At 39.6% G+C, this 17,112-nt stretch overlaps 1 protein-coding gene across 1 annotated transcript in view; it reads right to left on the bottom strand.

The window, feature by feature from the left end:
* The window catches only part of LOC120721224 (CUB and sushi domain-containing protein 1-like), a 412,254-nt gene that overhangs the window by 16,720 nt on the left and 378,422 nt on the right, over positions 1-17,112 (bottom strand). The window contains 5 exon segments of the mRNA XM_040011416.1: positions 119-292; positions 7,372-7,557; positions 8,038-8,214; positions 11,839-12,024; positions 16,174-16,350. Of these exon segments, the coding sequence (XP_039867350.1) occupies positions 119-292; positions 7,372-7,557; positions 8,038-8,214; positions 11,839-12,024; positions 16,174-16,350 (900 nt within the window).

Genomic DNA, 17,112 nt, shown 5'->3' with positions numbered 1-17,112 from the left:
AAAATGACGATTAGGACTGTGTACTGGTGCACAGATCGGTTAAAAATGCTAAAAGGTAAACAGTAATGTGCATCAGCATGCTGCAGTGTATAGTATATGCAGTGGCACGCTAACTTACGCAGACATTGTGGGACGTCTCCTGTCCAAGTCCCATTCCCCTCACAGGTTAACACAGCAGGAGTGGACAGCTGATAACCGTGGAAACAGCTATAGCTAATACTCGATCCCCATGAATGGTCGGTCCCTTCCACCTTCCCATTCTGTACTTGAGGGGGAGGTCCACACTGGATCACTGAAACACATATAACAGCATTATATACAGTAAAATAAAATAATAGGAAATTAAACAGTTCAAAAGATAACATGAGCTAATGCACCACTGCAACACATGTCTAGTAGTAGTCTTGCAGAGCTGGTTGTAAGGTTCATGCAGTATACAACTTAATCCCGTAACAGAGGTGACTGTTAGGGTTCATGAACCAATTAGAAAGGAAACTTTCGAGTTGACTTGGAAATAGCGGCCGGGGGTCGAGAAACAAAGCTGGAAATTGAACAACTGGAAAAAGGTCAACATGACTTGAGACTACAGGTGGAGGTGAAAATACATCCTTAGATGTGAAAAAAGCAAAATCTGCAGATGACTGTAATCACCACTATTTGGATATGTATAGAGTTAAAGCAGCAGATGACCCAAAACGCCATGTTTAGGTTACCGAACCAAAAAAACTAACTGATGAACTGAGAGTTCCTGATACACTTCTGCTTCACAAGACTAAAAAAACTCACAATATATAAAAAATATCAGTTTTATAAATCAAACTACCTCTAACCATCACCTTGAATGATTAAATGGACTGCATACCCCTGACTCCGTTTAGCTTTTGCCATTTGTCATTAGCCTTTGGGCTCAAAAACTAACAATACTGTGAATGTTAAAATTAAATATTCAGTAGGCATCCAAGCGGCACAGTGATTTGTTTGCGTTAAAATAAATTGTGTTTTTCATTCATAGAAGTAACTGAAGATCTGACCATATTATTAAAAAATGGACACACAAATGCAAATTCACTTAATTATTCTTTCCAGTGTGTACATGAAGCTGAGCTGCTGTTCATGTAATGTTAATGACTTACACAAACTCAGTCCTATTTAGAAACTCAATTTTGTAAATGACAGTTTATATAACTAATATTGGGATTAAATTGTCCGACGCATCACATAGGCAAGTATGCATTTAAAAAAGCATTTGTTACACACAGAGAATTTATTTCTGTGATGACTGGAGGTTAAAGGACTTTTTACAAGATTTTAAGAAACTCGCTGTGAGTGTTCATACATGCAAGAGCATTTTTATGTAGCTGGATATGTGTGCGTTTAACTTCATAACACTCCGACAAACATCTCTGCGTGTGCATGTGCCCGACTCCCCACGATAATGATAACCATCTGCATGGTTTCAAACATCTAATAAAGCCAGTGTAATTCTCATCTAACCAGGAGACAGATGGTTTCATGCTCCATTCATTCTGCTATGATGATATACAATAGACATACCCACACACACAGAGAGAGAGAGAGAGTGGCAGACAAGCACAGAAACATCCTGTATATACAGAGGACAAAGCAATAAGCAAGTATTGCGCATAAACACATGTAATCGAGAGTAAAAAAACAAGTATATAAAACTATCTGTAATTATACTGTATACAGATTTAATTTTTTCTTGTTCATTTTTTGGAATATTTTTCTGTTCCTCTGTTTGCATTATCGTCACTCTTTCTGAAAAAAGTAAAATCAAATCAAAAATTAATCAAGGACACCTTTTGCTAGTACCGAGTTGGACCCCCTTTACCTTCAGAACTGTTTTAATTCTTTGTCACAGAGATTCAATGCCATATTTTGGCATGACAGTATTACACAGTTGCCGAGAGTTATCAGCTGTGCACCCATGATGTGAATATCCTGTTCCCCAAAGGGACTCTACCCATTGAGAGCTGGTGACTGGGGAGGCCATTTGAATCCAGTGAACTCATTGGTATGTTTAAGAAGTGATGTGACCTTTGTGACATGGCACGTTATCCTGGTGGAAGCAGCTATCAGAAGATGGGTACACTGTGGTCATAAAGGCACGGACACGGTCAGGAACGCGTTCTTCCAGAAAATGGCTGATCACAGTTATTTTGTCCTTTTTGGACCATTCCCCGTAAACACTAGAACTGGTTGTGTGGGAAATTGGATTAGTAGCTTCTGAAATACTCAGGCCAGCCCATCTGCCATCAATAACTATGCCAGGTTCAAATTCCCTAAAATCAAAACTTGGACAGTTTGAACTTCAGCAGGTCATTTTGACCATTACTTTGAGTTGCTTTTGTGTGGTTGGCTGCTAAGATATGTATTAATAATAAGGTTAATAATGAATAATAATTCATGATATTAACAATAATAATACCTATAAGTGGTTTGGAGTCCTATGTAAAGCGCTATACGAATACAGTGGGGCAAAAAAGTATTTAGTCAGCCACCGATTGTGCAAGTTCCCCCACTTAAAATGATGACAGAGGTCAGTAATTTGCACCAGAGGTACACTTCAACTGTGAGAGACAGAATGTGAAAAAAAAATCCATGAATCCACATGGTAGGATTTGTAAAGAATTTATTCGTAAATTAGGGTGGAAAATAAGTATTTGGTCACCTCAAACATGGAAAATCTCTGGCTCTCACAGACCTGTAACGTCTTCTGTAAGACGCTTTTCTGTCCCCCACTCGTTACCTGTATGAATGGCACCTGTTTGAACTCATCATCTGTATAAAAGACACCTGTCCACAGCCTCAAACAGTCAGACTCCAAACTCCGCCATGGCCAAGACCAAAGAGCTTTCGAAGGACACCAGGAAAAGTATTGTAGACCTGCACCAGACTGGGAAGAGTGAATCTACAATAGGCAAGCAGCTTGGTGTGAAAAAATCAACTGTGGGAGCAATCATCAGAAAATGGAAGACATACAAAGACCACTGATAATCTCCCACGATCTGGGGCTCCACGCAAGATCTCATCCCGTGGGGTCAAAATGATCATGAGAACGGTGAGCAAAGATCCCAGAACCACACAGGGGGACCTGGTGAATGACCTGCAGAGAGCTGGGACCAAAGTAACAAAGGTCACCATCAGTAACACACTACAACGGCAGGGAATCAAATCCCGCAGTGCCAGACGTGTTCCGCTGCTGAAGCCAGTGCATGTCCAGGCCCGTCTGAAGTTTGCCAGAGAGCACATGGATGATACAGCAGAGGATTGGGAGAATGGTTTCATCTGACCACATGACAAAGTAGAACTTTTTGGTATAAACTCAACTCGTCGTGTTTGGAGGAAGAAGAATACTGAGTTGCATCCCAAGAACACCATACCTACTGTGAAGCATGGGGGTGGAAACATCATGCTATGGGGCTGTTTTTCTGCCAAGGGGACAGGACGACTGATCCGTGTTAAGGACAGAATGAATGGGGCCATGTATCGTGAGATTTTGAGCCAAAACCTCCTTCCATCAGTGAGAACTTTGAAGATGAAACGAGGCTGGGTCTTCCAACATGACAATGATCCAAAACACACCGCCCGGGCAACAAAGGAGTGGCTCCGTAAGAAGCATTTGAAAGTCCTGGAGTGGCCTAGCCAGTCTCCAGTCCTCAACCCCATTGAAAATCTGTGGCGGGAGTTGAAAGTCCGTGTTGCTCGGCGACAGCCCCAAAACATCACTGCTCTCGAGAAGATCTGCATGGAGGAATGGGCCAAAATACCAGCTACTGTGTGTGCAAACCTGGTAAAGACCTATAGTAAACGTTTGACCTCTGTTATTGCCAACAAAGGTTATGTTACAAAGTATTGAGTTGTATTTTTGTTATTGACCAAATACTTATTTTCCACCCTGATTTACGAATAAATTCTTTACAAATCCTACCATGTGGATTCATGGATTTTTTTTTCACTTTCTGTCTCTCACAGTTGAAGTGTACCTCTGGTGCAAATTACTGACCTCTGTCATCATTTTAGGTGGGGGAACTTGCACAATCGGTGGCTGACTAAATACTTTTTTGCCCCACTGTACAGGCCATTTACCATTTTTTATTAATAATACTTCATCAGGTGTACTTAATAAAGTGACAAGTACGTGCATTTCATTTATAATTCTGTGTTATTCTGCCTATGGCAAGCTAATCAACTGGTTACTTCTGGCTTTCTATCTCACCAGTGTTGTGAAGAAGCCTTCACCTCCCCAAACCCATCCTTCCAGCCTTAGAAAAAAATTATATTTCTCCACTCTACAACGTGTCCTTGTTTGTCCCATTCAAAACAAACCTACGCACCTGCACACAAATCAATGCCAATTTCTTAAAGTATGTACATGATTCATCGTTTTATTGTTACGTGACTGTAGGAATAATAGCTGGTGGCTAGCCAGCAGTTAATGAAGTTTCAGTTTCATCACAGAATGAATGTTTTCTTCCGCCTAAAAGCAACTTTGTTGTTGGGGAACAAACTCTAGCTGACTAAAACAGAGGAATGCATTCTTATTGACTTGAGCAGTTAATATTCCAGACCAATATTTCTGTGGGTCTCTGATGCCCCAAAACACTCGGGTCTGTAATTGAAGGTTTCTGAACTCTTTTATTTCCTCTTTGTCTCTTTTCCTTGTTGTGAATTGACTACGGTGGCTTCACAACCCAGAGGAAGAGGACTAACTCTCATCCCTGCTTGCTTATGCGCCTTTGCTCTTCCCTCCATCATTGCGCTCGCTGACTCCTTTCCCGATCCTCTCTTCTTTCCTCTCACGTCTCCACACTCTCCTCTTTCTTACACTCTGGTCCCCTGCCTCCTTTCTGTCTGGGTACTCCCCCCCTGACTCCCTCTAACCCTTCTTTGCTTTCTCCCTGCACTTCTCTTCGTTGGCCTTCTGTCCCAGCTCCAGTCCTCTTTTATCCTCTTCCCCAGCTCTCTTGGTCTCCTTCTCACACCATTACTGCCTCTCCCTCCCTCCCTTTGTCTTTTAAGCATATCTCTCTTGGTGCAATTCACCCAACCAACAAATTTTATGGGCTTAATCCCTTTTCTCACTGTGTGTTTACAGGTTTGGGGGCAGGTATTGATTTGGTTCTCTTTGTTTCTCCCATCACTCGCTTCCTTTCTCACTTGCTTCTCCTTTGCTTTCTCCTTGTAGCCTCACTGATGGCTCATCACATTCACTGTTTTTCTTTTTTCATTTACTTGCTTTACACTCTCTTTTTCCACCTTCCAATTTCTTTCCCTCTAAATCTCTGGATTATGCATTGTGTGTCACTCTGTGTTTTTGTGTCTCTCTTCTCTAATCCATTGTTTTCTTCCGATACACCCCTTCATCCCTTACCGCCCCTCTCCTCCTCCTAGTCTCCCCCTCTGTCACTCATTGTCATTCTTATGTCTAAGTCCCTTTGATTCCCTTTTGCCTGCAGTTCGATAGGTCCTTCATTAAATGTGTCTATGGGTGTCTGTGTGTTAAAAAGCTTTCGTCACAAAATGAGATCAAATGATCGATGAGGGGATGAAAACAGGGGAGTTGAACATGAGATGGGGAGATTTAGAAAATGAGAACTAAAGGAGAGCAAAGAGGAAAGACTTTTCTAGTCTATAGCCTGTTTCTACCTCTGTATCTCACTGGCTCGTTCCCATTTTTCCATACCACCTTTAACTTTTGCTTTTCAGTTTCCTCCCCAAGTCACATGCTCTATCAGTATCACACACACATTACTTCTGCTTTTCCTCTCTGCACCTCTTTCTGCTTCCCTCTCAGTAGCCTCTATCCCTGCTTTCTCAGTTTTTTTCATCTCAGTTCAAAGCCTCTCCAACTGCAGGAGCCAGCAGGAGATTTTCTGTTTGTGGGAAGAAACGGCAGGGTGGATCTCAGGAAACATTCCTTTTTACTGTTGTTGAGTGTCATAGTCTAAACTCTAAATATGGCCTGTTGTAAAACTCTGAGCCATTTCAATTTAATACATTCCTTTTTTATTCTCCCGTTTGTGTTTGTGGGAAAACAGAAGGTTCTCAGGAAATAAACCCTGATTTAACACCCTGTTATAGTGAGGAGCAATGTTATTCTTCCTGTGGCCTAATCTTCCACTTCTTCCACTAATGTACTGTTGATTTCACAAGCTGTTATTTACTATACCAGTTCTTATTGCAATACTGTTTTTCTTAGTTAAATTGCCCTTTGTTTTTTGTGCTCTCTGCCATTAACTACTCTCACAATTCTTCATTGTTTGCTACCATTAGAAGATCTCATTACATTGAGATTTGACACTATAATATGTCGAGTCCATGTGCTTTTATTATTTCAATGCAGAATACAACACAACTTTTTATACTTTCTGTTCTGACTTACTTTCTTGAATTCTTTGGTTTGATTTGACCATTTTATAGACAAAAAAGCTAGAAATGAAGATAGATAAAGCTAGAAATATCACAAAATTGTGTGGAAATATATTTATAAAAGTTATGTATATTATTCTGTTATTAATTAGAATAGAATAGAATTAGAATAGAATAGAATTCAACTTCTATTCTAATTCAATTCTATTCTAATTAATAACAGAATAATATACATATAATATATATATAATTGATATCAGAATACATGCTCATAATTTTAAATATCAGTACAATCAATACAATCTTGCCTACTGCACATCCTACATAAATAATATTGTACTGTATACAATGTTTACATTTTCAAGCCTCACTTAATTTATATTATTTTGCAATTCATCGAATTTTCTTTTTCTTTTCATTTCAGGTTTTATAGAATTTCTTGTTTAAATTTTCAATTTAATTATGAATCAAATTCTGGGACAATTAGCAAAGGTTTTTAGGAAAGAAATCGGAATATTCTTGTTTCACTTTTTTGGAAAATCATAGACATTTACAGAAGGAATCCCTCATTTTTATTTTCATATATCAGAAAATATTATCATATACCTTAACTTCTCCTTATAACCAGTGGGCTAATCTAAACAAAGCTTTGCATCAAAACATTGCCACACATACTGCACTTATTAACATCTATATGTTACAAAAAACATTTATTATAATTCTCTCTTTTTTTTTTTGGATTTTATAAAATCAGTCCAAAACAGAAATGGACATTTTCTTTCTACCACTCTGAAAAAACAAACAAACATGTTTTGTAAGCAAAATAGCTCAAAATCTCAGAACTGAACAGAAAAAAAAAAATTTCTGCATGTAAGCATGTAAATTTTCAACAATATTTATTTTATTTAGTTGGTTTAGTTTAACATTTCATGCTTTTATCCATAACTATGGAAACAGTTATGTATTACTTCCTCATACCTTTACAGCTGGGTTTAGTTTGGTTCCAGGTTCCATCTTTTATGCAGCGCAGAACGTTGCGTCCATGTCCAGGTGGTTCCATCAAGTGACCGGGGTTGCAGCGGTAGATCACTGTGTGGTTGAAGTTAAACTCTCTTCCTATATAGATTCCATTAGCTATTGTCCCAGGATCACCACAACTGATCACTAAAGGAAGTAACAAAAATGTTATGGTATAAGTGAGCCTAAATCTGTCATACAGTGGTGTGCCAGTAAGCCTGGAGCTGTGGATGAGTGCAGTAAAAACTGTGCTTTCTAAAATGTCATAAAAACTGTGCTTTCTGTTTACTCGAATTTCTTTCTCCTTCCTCACTGTAACTTCCCTGAAGCACATTCCAACTTCATTCTATCTACACCTCCTTCTCCCCCTTTCCCTACACATCTGTCTGCCTCTGTTAAACTTTACACTTTAAAATCTCTCACACAAGAGACCTTGTGCAGTTCTGAAGATACACAGCAGCTGCTTTCCCAGTCCCTGAACAATTTATGCTACTCTTGAACCATTTGCTAAAGAAAAACACTGCCATACATATAACAATAATGATAATATTTTAATCAGCGCTTCTACGCTGCGTGAGAATCCCATGCTGTTTGAACTAATCACTCAGACAGCAATGATCATCCTACCAGTGCAATCTGGGGGTTGTCCTGTCCACGTCCCATTGGTTGTGCAGTGTCTGGTGGTCAGGCCTGATGTTTTGAAGCCTTCCCAGCACGTGTAAGCCACTGAGCTGCCGAAGGTGATGCCATCACTGAAGACAATTCTGCCATGTGCTGGGGTGCCAGGGTTACCACAGGATACAGCTGAGGGGTGAGGAAATACCAATCAGCGTTGATTAAACTCAGCGATAATATCGGTGTAAGCAATACTGTCTTCCTGTCCCTCAGGGCTGATCAGCTGTGGGCTACAATAATGAGATTATCACTGGAGTCAGCTGGAAATAACATAAAATATCTCCTTGAGGTAGTGAAGCTGATTAATGATTAAAGGCTGTTGGGCTAGGGCGACCCCAAAGCTGAGCGCTCGTCCCCAGGTGAGACTTTTACTGCATGTTTCTGTCTCTCTCCATTTTCACTATCCCATCAAGGCAGAAATGCATAAAATAATGTAAAAAAGGAGTGTGTGTGACTGATCCTTTGCTTTTAATCACAGATGAATTACAGTTGTGTCGTAGTGAGTGAGGGGAAGTTGTTAAAACCCCTACATCACTAACGTTAACCTCCAAAACGCCACTGAGCCAAGTACAACACCTGTAAAAGATCCAAGGTCAGGTGCTGCCTGGTCGTGCTTACTGTTTGCCAAAACATCTGCGAGGTACAGCAACTGTAGAGGAAAACAAATGATGGCAAGAAGCAGCACTGGGTCATGCAGCAGGACTGTGGAGCTAATTATCAGTCAATACTTGTGGACAATGTCCTTCCTGAGTCATCTTTGGGGAGAACACAGTTGCGGAGATGAGAGCACAGAGAATACAGAAATATATTTCAAGATTGGCTGTGTGCTTGACATTACAGCATTCATTAAGTCACACTGGTGTTCATGTTCACAGCTGCTTCAACAGTTCCTTTACTAAAGCCTATAGTGAATCTGAGGGGTTCCCTTTTATTTTGTGGAAAAAGTCACCCTCTGTGATGTCTTCTTTTGAGCCACGGATGTTTTCTTTGTGTCTGAGCCGCAGCTGGTCTTGTAGATTGTAAGACAAAATTGTCAGGGGATGGTTCATGAATGCAGCCGGGAAAGCACTACGACTCTATCTAGTGAGCCATCGACCTTTAGTCTGCTGGCACAGCACATTAACAGAACCGACAGAAATTAGCACCCAGCCACAGCACATTTCCCTAATAAGATCATGACAGCTGACAGCCTTTAACAATCAAAAACCTATTGATGGCATTCATTAGCCAGAACTCTTAAAAGCCTCGTTCAAAAGTACGTGAGACAGCGTGTAGGTGGAGCACATCATACAAAGCTGTACGTGCGTCTATGACAGCAATTTTTTCCTTTAAATCTGTGAGTAACAGTCTGTAGATGAGTGTGTATTTAATTGGAAGTGTGTATGGATTTTTTTGCATTTGTGTGTGTCAGTGACAGATGTCTTACCCTCTCTGAATCAGCTTTTAACCACTATTAGCTTAATGAAAAACAACTGTAGACAGACATAAATAATTACCTTACACAATCACAGACAATGGCACACACAAACACACTTCTAAGGTGTGTGTGTGTCTGTACGACTGACTTGATATTTACGTCAGTTTTTCAACATATGCAAGCAAGTCAAGACTTACAAGAGGTTAAAATTAGAGACTTTCTGCAGTTTCTCAACCACACGCTTTCCACAACAGCTTGGTATAATTTCAGTTTAGAGCTCTGTGTCTTAAAGTTTCAGCCATCTGTATTATTTTAAACACATACAGTCTAAAGATAATGATTTCCAACAGGAAGAAAAAAAAACACATGCAATTTAGCAGCTAAATTTACGTATAACAGTAAGTACGCTTTGTCCTATTGTTAGTATACCGGTGACTTTTTGTGTCACAGGCACATAAACAAGCACTGATACATTGTGACTCCCTCTTCCTCGACCTAGCAACTCAAATTGGTGCGAGAATAAATTGTCTATCCAATTGAATTTAAAATTTGCATCAGACTACAGTGTAGACCATGTCTGCTTTACTCGGCCTGAATATCTGTGGTGAAAATCGGCAAGGCTACACAGGCAGCAGCTAATGGTTCCAGTGTCTCTACAGTTCTAGGGGGACCCACTTTAATTTTCCCTGGATTCCCATGGGTTCAAAGAGTGTCTTTGGAAACTGCTGTTGTCGACTATAGGATGCCGTTTATTAACACAGTGCTGTCAAAGATCCAACTTATTTACGAGTGACACACTTCAATCCTTTGTGTCTAAGCATGAACACAAACAAACAAACTTGAGTCTTCATATTTTAAATTCAACAATCGTCTTACATTATGCGTCTCTGGTGTTACATCTCTGAATTTTGAAAACATATTAAAATGACCACTTATGGACAAACAACGTTGTTAATGATTTATTATTGCGTTCTTGCTGCAGAATTTTAGACCGCAGTGGAATTACACTCACTCAATAGCCTATAATGTTTATTTAAAAATGAATGGCTTTATGTAGGATCAAAATATGTACACATACTGTAGTAAAATTCACACTGCTACACAAACTCTGAAACACGCTGTTTTTTTCTTTCCTGTCTCTTTAAGCTGTCCTCCCAAATGGCCCAGCCTACTCTAATAGGTCAATCACAGTGTGGCAAAGGAATGTTGGTTGTGTATCCTAATTATGTGATTACAGATATAACTCTGTAAGTGTGATGCAACTATGTGTGAACCAGAACCAGACCAAGAACATAGAGAGGGTTCTGCAGAGGTCAATAATTCATTTTGCATTATCATACCCCAAACTGCAGTTATCATTTATTTTTCACATATGCACAAGTAGGGAGTGCCAACTAAAGTTTACAGCAACTTGCACTGTGGCAAGAGTGCAAAAAAGACTCTTGTCTTCACTTTTAGAGCCAGCAGCAAACCAAGAGCATGCTTTGCACGCCGATGAGAGACGTTGGAGATCAGTTTTGCAGAAGTGTCTCTAGCAAGCAAATGAAAAATGGCAGACTGCGAGGCAGCTGCTCATTAATATTCAACGCAATAAAAGAAACGGAAAACCCAAGAAGTGTAATATCAGCATTTGTAACATAAAACCTCTATATTTAACTCTATCTGTATCACATATGGGCAAAGTATGGTGGACCATCTCAGTCTGGCCAACATATTACAGTAATAAAATGAAGTAAAATGAGTTAAAAAGAAGTTTACGAAAACCCAAAGACTCAATAAATATGTGTAATATCAATTATCCAATATGGGCTTTTCACTCTTACTTTATCTAAATCACTATGACTCTCACAAAAAAGAAAATACTTAGGATAAAGATCAAAATGATTAAATCCATATATCACGAAGACTTTATAAGCAAATCTTGTTTGGTTCCTTTTATATCAGGGTATATTTTTAAGGCAATGTTTTATAGAATCTAGTCTGAGGCCCAAAGGTAACCTCAAAAGAGACAAAGACGACTTGCCATCAAAGTGTATGTTTTCAAAACAGACAGTTCAGCATGTTGTCACATTTAAATTTCTTGTATAAAGCAAGCAGCAGCCTTTTAAAGGCTCTATATAAATAGAATACAGATAAGAAGAGCCCATAAATATCTATCTCGAGTCAAGTAGAAAGTACTGCTTCGATTTTCAACGCTATGACAGAAAATAACTAAATAAATAAAAAGTTCTATATGCTGTTTAAAGTGTAAGCTGCAGTTTACGTTTCACTCAAGTTCAAGTGCCAAACTTTCACCTAACATGAGGAATATAAATGGTCATTTTGACACTTCCCACCTTGACAGACAGGCTGTGTACCACTCCAGGTGCCATTATGAAGGCAGGTCCTCTCGGCTGACCCAATCAGGTTATATCCTGCCTCGCAGCTAAAGCGCAAAAGGCTCTTGGTTTTAAATTCCTCTCCTCCTATACGGGCACCATGAGGAGGGATCCCTGGGTCTCCACAGATTCCAGCACTCACACCTACAGCAAGAAAGCAAGCATAAAGTTAATGTACCAAACTCAACAATGCTCTTAAAAACCAAATGAGTCCCCCACCCCCCAACATAATCCTGGACTGCTGCGACACAAACATAGAAACACATCAAAGCACATCAATTTGCACAGTGAATCCAAATACACTTGCTGCAGTCATGTCCATTAGTTCTAATAGGTTTTAGTGATTTTGTGCAACTAAATGATAAAATGCTAGATCAGGAGGTCGTCTCTCACTGGGATCATTATGCTAAAAATACATGCTAGCATTCATGCTAGAGGTCAACAACATCAACTAAACACCATATGCACTGGAGAAATTGCAATGACACAATTTGCCTGCTTACCCTTTTCATATACAGTAACTCACACATAGATGCACATACTCAGACATGCAAACTTTGTAGAACTGTACTTTGCATTTAGGCTATACCAAATTGTTCTAGCATTAAAAGCACTGAGCGCGTTACAATTTTAGCAGCTTAAATTCCATCGGTAGGGATTTGTGAGTTTAACAGGGTACAGCGCCAAATGCGGTGTCTTGCATCTCAATGAGTTCTTCAGCTGCAGGATGTATTCTGCCCTGCTGAGTGCTCTGTTTTGAGGCCAGCAGAGTAAGCTTATTGCATTTCAGCTGTTGAGACTGTTGATGCTGAGTTTAGAAATGATCGGTTGTAGTGTTGTGGGATCTGTGTAACCCCAGTGTAGAGGAATGCTTACAACCTGAGAAGTGAACAAGAACTCTGCCACCTCTCTATTCCTGCCTGTTTCTAACATTTGCAGTTCAAGCCAGGAAATATGCCCTGTAGTATAAAGTGTGCTCAGTTTCCAGCATGTAAGAGATCATCATGTCTCTGTGTTTGTGATAAATTGCAGAGGTAACAAAAATGACATAAAATACTTTGTCACGATAATTTACACAAGCAAAACTGTCAAATGGTGACATAGTCATAAATTTGTAATGCAATAAAAAGCATATAAAAACTGAACAAAGTTTTTTTTAACAGCTTGAAAATGTTCAAATAATTTCTCCCTTCATCTTTTTTTGTAGAACAAATGGGAGGACATGTGCGATGAAGGGCAGCGTGGTCATGGGGTGGTTAGTTCTCAGTAAGCTGGAAGGTAGGTAATTATAATCAACGATATAAACAGCTTGCTGCAATTCGTCACTTATTAAATTGATTAACTGATTTAAAATTATGGCGTCGCTTCTGGTATGTTATTCATGTCTGGAACTGTGGAAAGTGGAAAATCGAATCTAGAGATAAATATTCATAGAGCACAAGGACTAACTTTCAATCATAATATGACGTTTCTTAGGTGACTGTCTACCACTGTCATTTCCTCAATACAGTACATCACAGTCTCTGATCTAAAATCAAAAAACAATACGGTGAACAATTGAGTGGTTCTGAAACACACAAGGAGCCTGTCCGTCAGTCAGAGATACCTGTCAGTTCCAGTTAATACTTCACAGTATATTATGCTGAGGCAAAACAAAGATGTCTTAGTACTGACTTGCCTGTGGGGTATGGCTCATTGTTTTTGTTCCAGATGGGGTGTTGCTGTTTTTTTAATAGCTCAATCTTTTGCTCTCAAAAAACACTTGTTTCATTATTCAGTTCCCTGGAATTCTACTGTTTTTACCTTTAATCAGTGAGTCTTTGCTATTCTGTAGCCTTTACTGGTACTGTTTACCATCTGACAAGATCTCTGCATAGTATGTATACACTAGCAGTTAAAAGTTTGGACACACTTTCTCATTTTATGTTTTTTCTTCATTTCTACTACTTTCTACATTGTAGATACATATTGAAGACATCAAATATACGACACAAGATATATAGAATTATGTAGCAAAGAAAAAATTGATAAATAACTCTAAATATGTTTTATATTTTAGATTCCTGAAAGTAGGGACACTTTGTTAACAGCGCTGCAAACCCCTGGCCTTCTGTCAATGAGCTTTATGATGTAGTCGCATGAAATGGTTTCACTTTACAGGTGTGCGTTGTCAGGATTCATTTGTGGAATTGTTTTGCCTTCTTAATGGGGTTGGGACCATAAGCTGTGTTATGCAGGTTGGTACACAGATGACAGCCCTATTTGACAACTGTTAGAATTTATATTATTGCAAGAACCAATCAACAAGTAAAGAGAAACGACAGCCCATCAGTACTTTAAGAACTGATGGTCAGTCAGTCTGGAAAACTGCTAAAACTAACAAGCGCTACAATGAAACTGGCTCACGTAAGGACTGCCCCAGGAAAGCAAGACCAAGAGTCACCTCTGCTGCTGAGGATAAATTAACCTGAGTCACCAGCCTCAGAAACTGCAAGTTAACAGCACCTCGGATTAGAGCCCAGATATGGACATTACACTAGTGGAAATCTGTGCTTTGGTCTGATGATTCCAAATTTGAGATCTTTGGTTCCACCCGCTGTGTCTTTGTGCGAGACAGAAAAGGTGATCAGATGGTCTCTACATGCATGGTTCTCACCGTCAAACATAGAGGAGGTGTGATTGTGTGGGGGTGCTTTGTTGGTGACACTGTTGGGGATTTATTAAAAACTGAAGACACACTGAACCATCATGGCTACCACAGCATCCTGCAGCAACACGCCATCCCATCCGGTTTGCGTTTAGTTGGACCATCATTTATTTTTCAACAGGGCTATCTGACCAAGAAGGAGAGTGATGGAGTGCTGCGCTAGATGGCCTGGCCAGCACTCCGTCACCTGACCTTAACCCAATCGAGATGGTTTGGGATGAGATGGACCGCAGAGTTAAGGCAAAAGGGCCAGCAAGTGCTCAGCATCTCTGGGAACTTCTTCAAAACTGTTGGAAAACCATTTCAGGTGACGACCTCATGAAGCTCATCGAGAGAATGCCAAGAGTTTGCAAAGCAGTAATCAAAGCAAAGGGTGGCTATTATGAAGAATGTAAAATATAAAACATGTTTTGAGATTTACTACATAATTCCATATGTGTTTATTCATAGTTTTGATGCCTTCAGTGAAAATCTAAAATGCACATAGTCATGAAAATAAAGAAAACCCATTAAATCCCATTAAATGTCCAAACTTGACTGGTAGTGTACAAGCAAGCAAACTCTAGAAATGATCATATAATGATGGTGACAGTATGTAGTGGCTCCAAAGTCAGCATGAACCTTTTTGTCTTTGAGACCACAGAATAAGGCGTTGTCAGCCAAAACTGTTTTTCTCAGAGCTCAGGGTACAGTAAAGATATAGATACAAATAAACAAATACAAAGAACAGTAAGTAATTTTATCAGATTAGATGGTAAATTCTGTGTGTGTGTGCAGATAATCTTGTGCTCTTCAGTCCAGGTAGTGCTGGTCTCCAGCAGCTCCTTCGCATACATTACATTCTGCTTATGGTTTGGAACATGATATTAGATACCATGCCTGTAAGAGCACTGTCATCATTTGTAGAACCAATGAAGACAAACATCTAAGACTTTCCAAATTTAAATTGTCGAATAATAATCTTATTGTCTGTAATGAGGTCAAATATCTTGGACATCTTATTATAGCTCAAACACCAGAAGAGTTCTCTTTAGAGCATACTGTACATCTCTGCATACTTCATACTTGTGGACAAACTATAGGAACTATAGGAAGGTGAGTCTACATAAACCTCATGCAGCCTATACTAATGCCCTGAGCTTATCACTGAAGATACAAAGGTGGCTCAACACCAGCAGGGGCTGGTACAATTGTCTCTTTGTGGGAAGGTGATCTGAGTGTATTTTTTCTTTGTTTTTGTTGATGTGTTTTACATGAGTCTGGAATAAAGATTGATTGATTGGTACAAATTGCACACTGTTGTTGTGAGCAGGAGCGCTTGCCATTCTGTAATATTTTATATTAGCAATTGTGTTCTGCAAAGCCTTATTAAAAAGGCATTTCTGGATACAGATTTCCTTGTTGAAAGCCTCGGTGTAGATGTGGTACATTTGCCTTACATGTAAAAACAGGCACAGACTTATCGTGTGCTTTGAGTGCGAATATGTATGACAGCAACAGTGAATCATTCAACTTAGCCCTAATCCTGCACAAAATGTAAATCGTGTCTATTAGACATGCAGGTATATCAACTACTTTGACTTTACCAGTGCAGTAGGGTGGTGCTCCACTCCATGTACCATCTTCCTGACAGTGGCGAGTAGCATTGCCCACAAGCACTCCACCAGGTAGACAAGAGTACTGCAGTACTGAACCATATGTCCAACTGTTGGTCCCAGATACTACTACATTAGGGGGTACACCAGGGTCACCACAGGAAATAGCTACAGAGACAGCAAGAGATTGAAAGAGATAAAGAAGGGTTTAGTGTGTGAGTGTTCGTGTATGTCTCTGAATGTGTGTTTGAGTGTGGATGCGTCCAACTATAGATTACAGATACTATTGCTTCAGGTTGTGCAGCTGGGTCACTGCAGAGACAGCAAACAGGAGAGTGTTTTCAGCAAAAGAGGGGTGGGATTAATGCAAGCCCTTGTTGTTTTTGTGTGTGCGTGCTTGTGTCAAAATACACAAACAGGGACTGCAAAAAGAAAGAAGTGTAGACATTAAACGTAGCATGAGACAGAGGCGCTAGCTGTTCAACCAAGGTGAACTGGAAGACAACCAAGGATGTTTTGGTTGTGTGATATGCACCTTAACCAATACAAGACAACGTATTATGACTTTGCAACTGTACAATAAAACATATGCACATAAATAATTAAACCTGCCTTGCTTACACCACATTGTAGCATACGGGCATGCAAGTAAAGCTTATTGAGTTTAACTGAATTGCCTGGGAGAGGGAGAGAAAACCAATAACTCATCTGAAATTAAATTCACTTCAGCCAGACATCACTGAAAGCATCTCTGCTTTTCTTCTATGTAGAAAACTAGAAAAAAATCATTCCAAAGCATTTAAGCAACAGACGCCCAATTTTTTTTCTTCAGCTTCGGAGAAATCTATGTTTTACAAAGCACAAGTTTCTGGAGGACACTGATATGGAACTGCTCTCGATTTTCTATTGCTGCCAAATGACTTGTCCTCT

This window comes from Simochromis diagramma, unplaced genomic scaffold (genome assembly GCF_900408965.1).
Source record: "Simochromis diagramma unplaced genomic scaffold, fSimDia1.1 OVJJ01000603.1, whole genome shotgun sequence".
Classification (NCBI taxonomy): Eukaryota; Metazoa; Chordata; class Actinopteri; order Cichliformes; family Cichlidae; genus Simochromis; species Simochromis diagramma.
The sequence above is the reverse complement of the archived record's forward strand: the minus strand, read 5'-3'. Positions and strand labels throughout refer to the sequence as shown.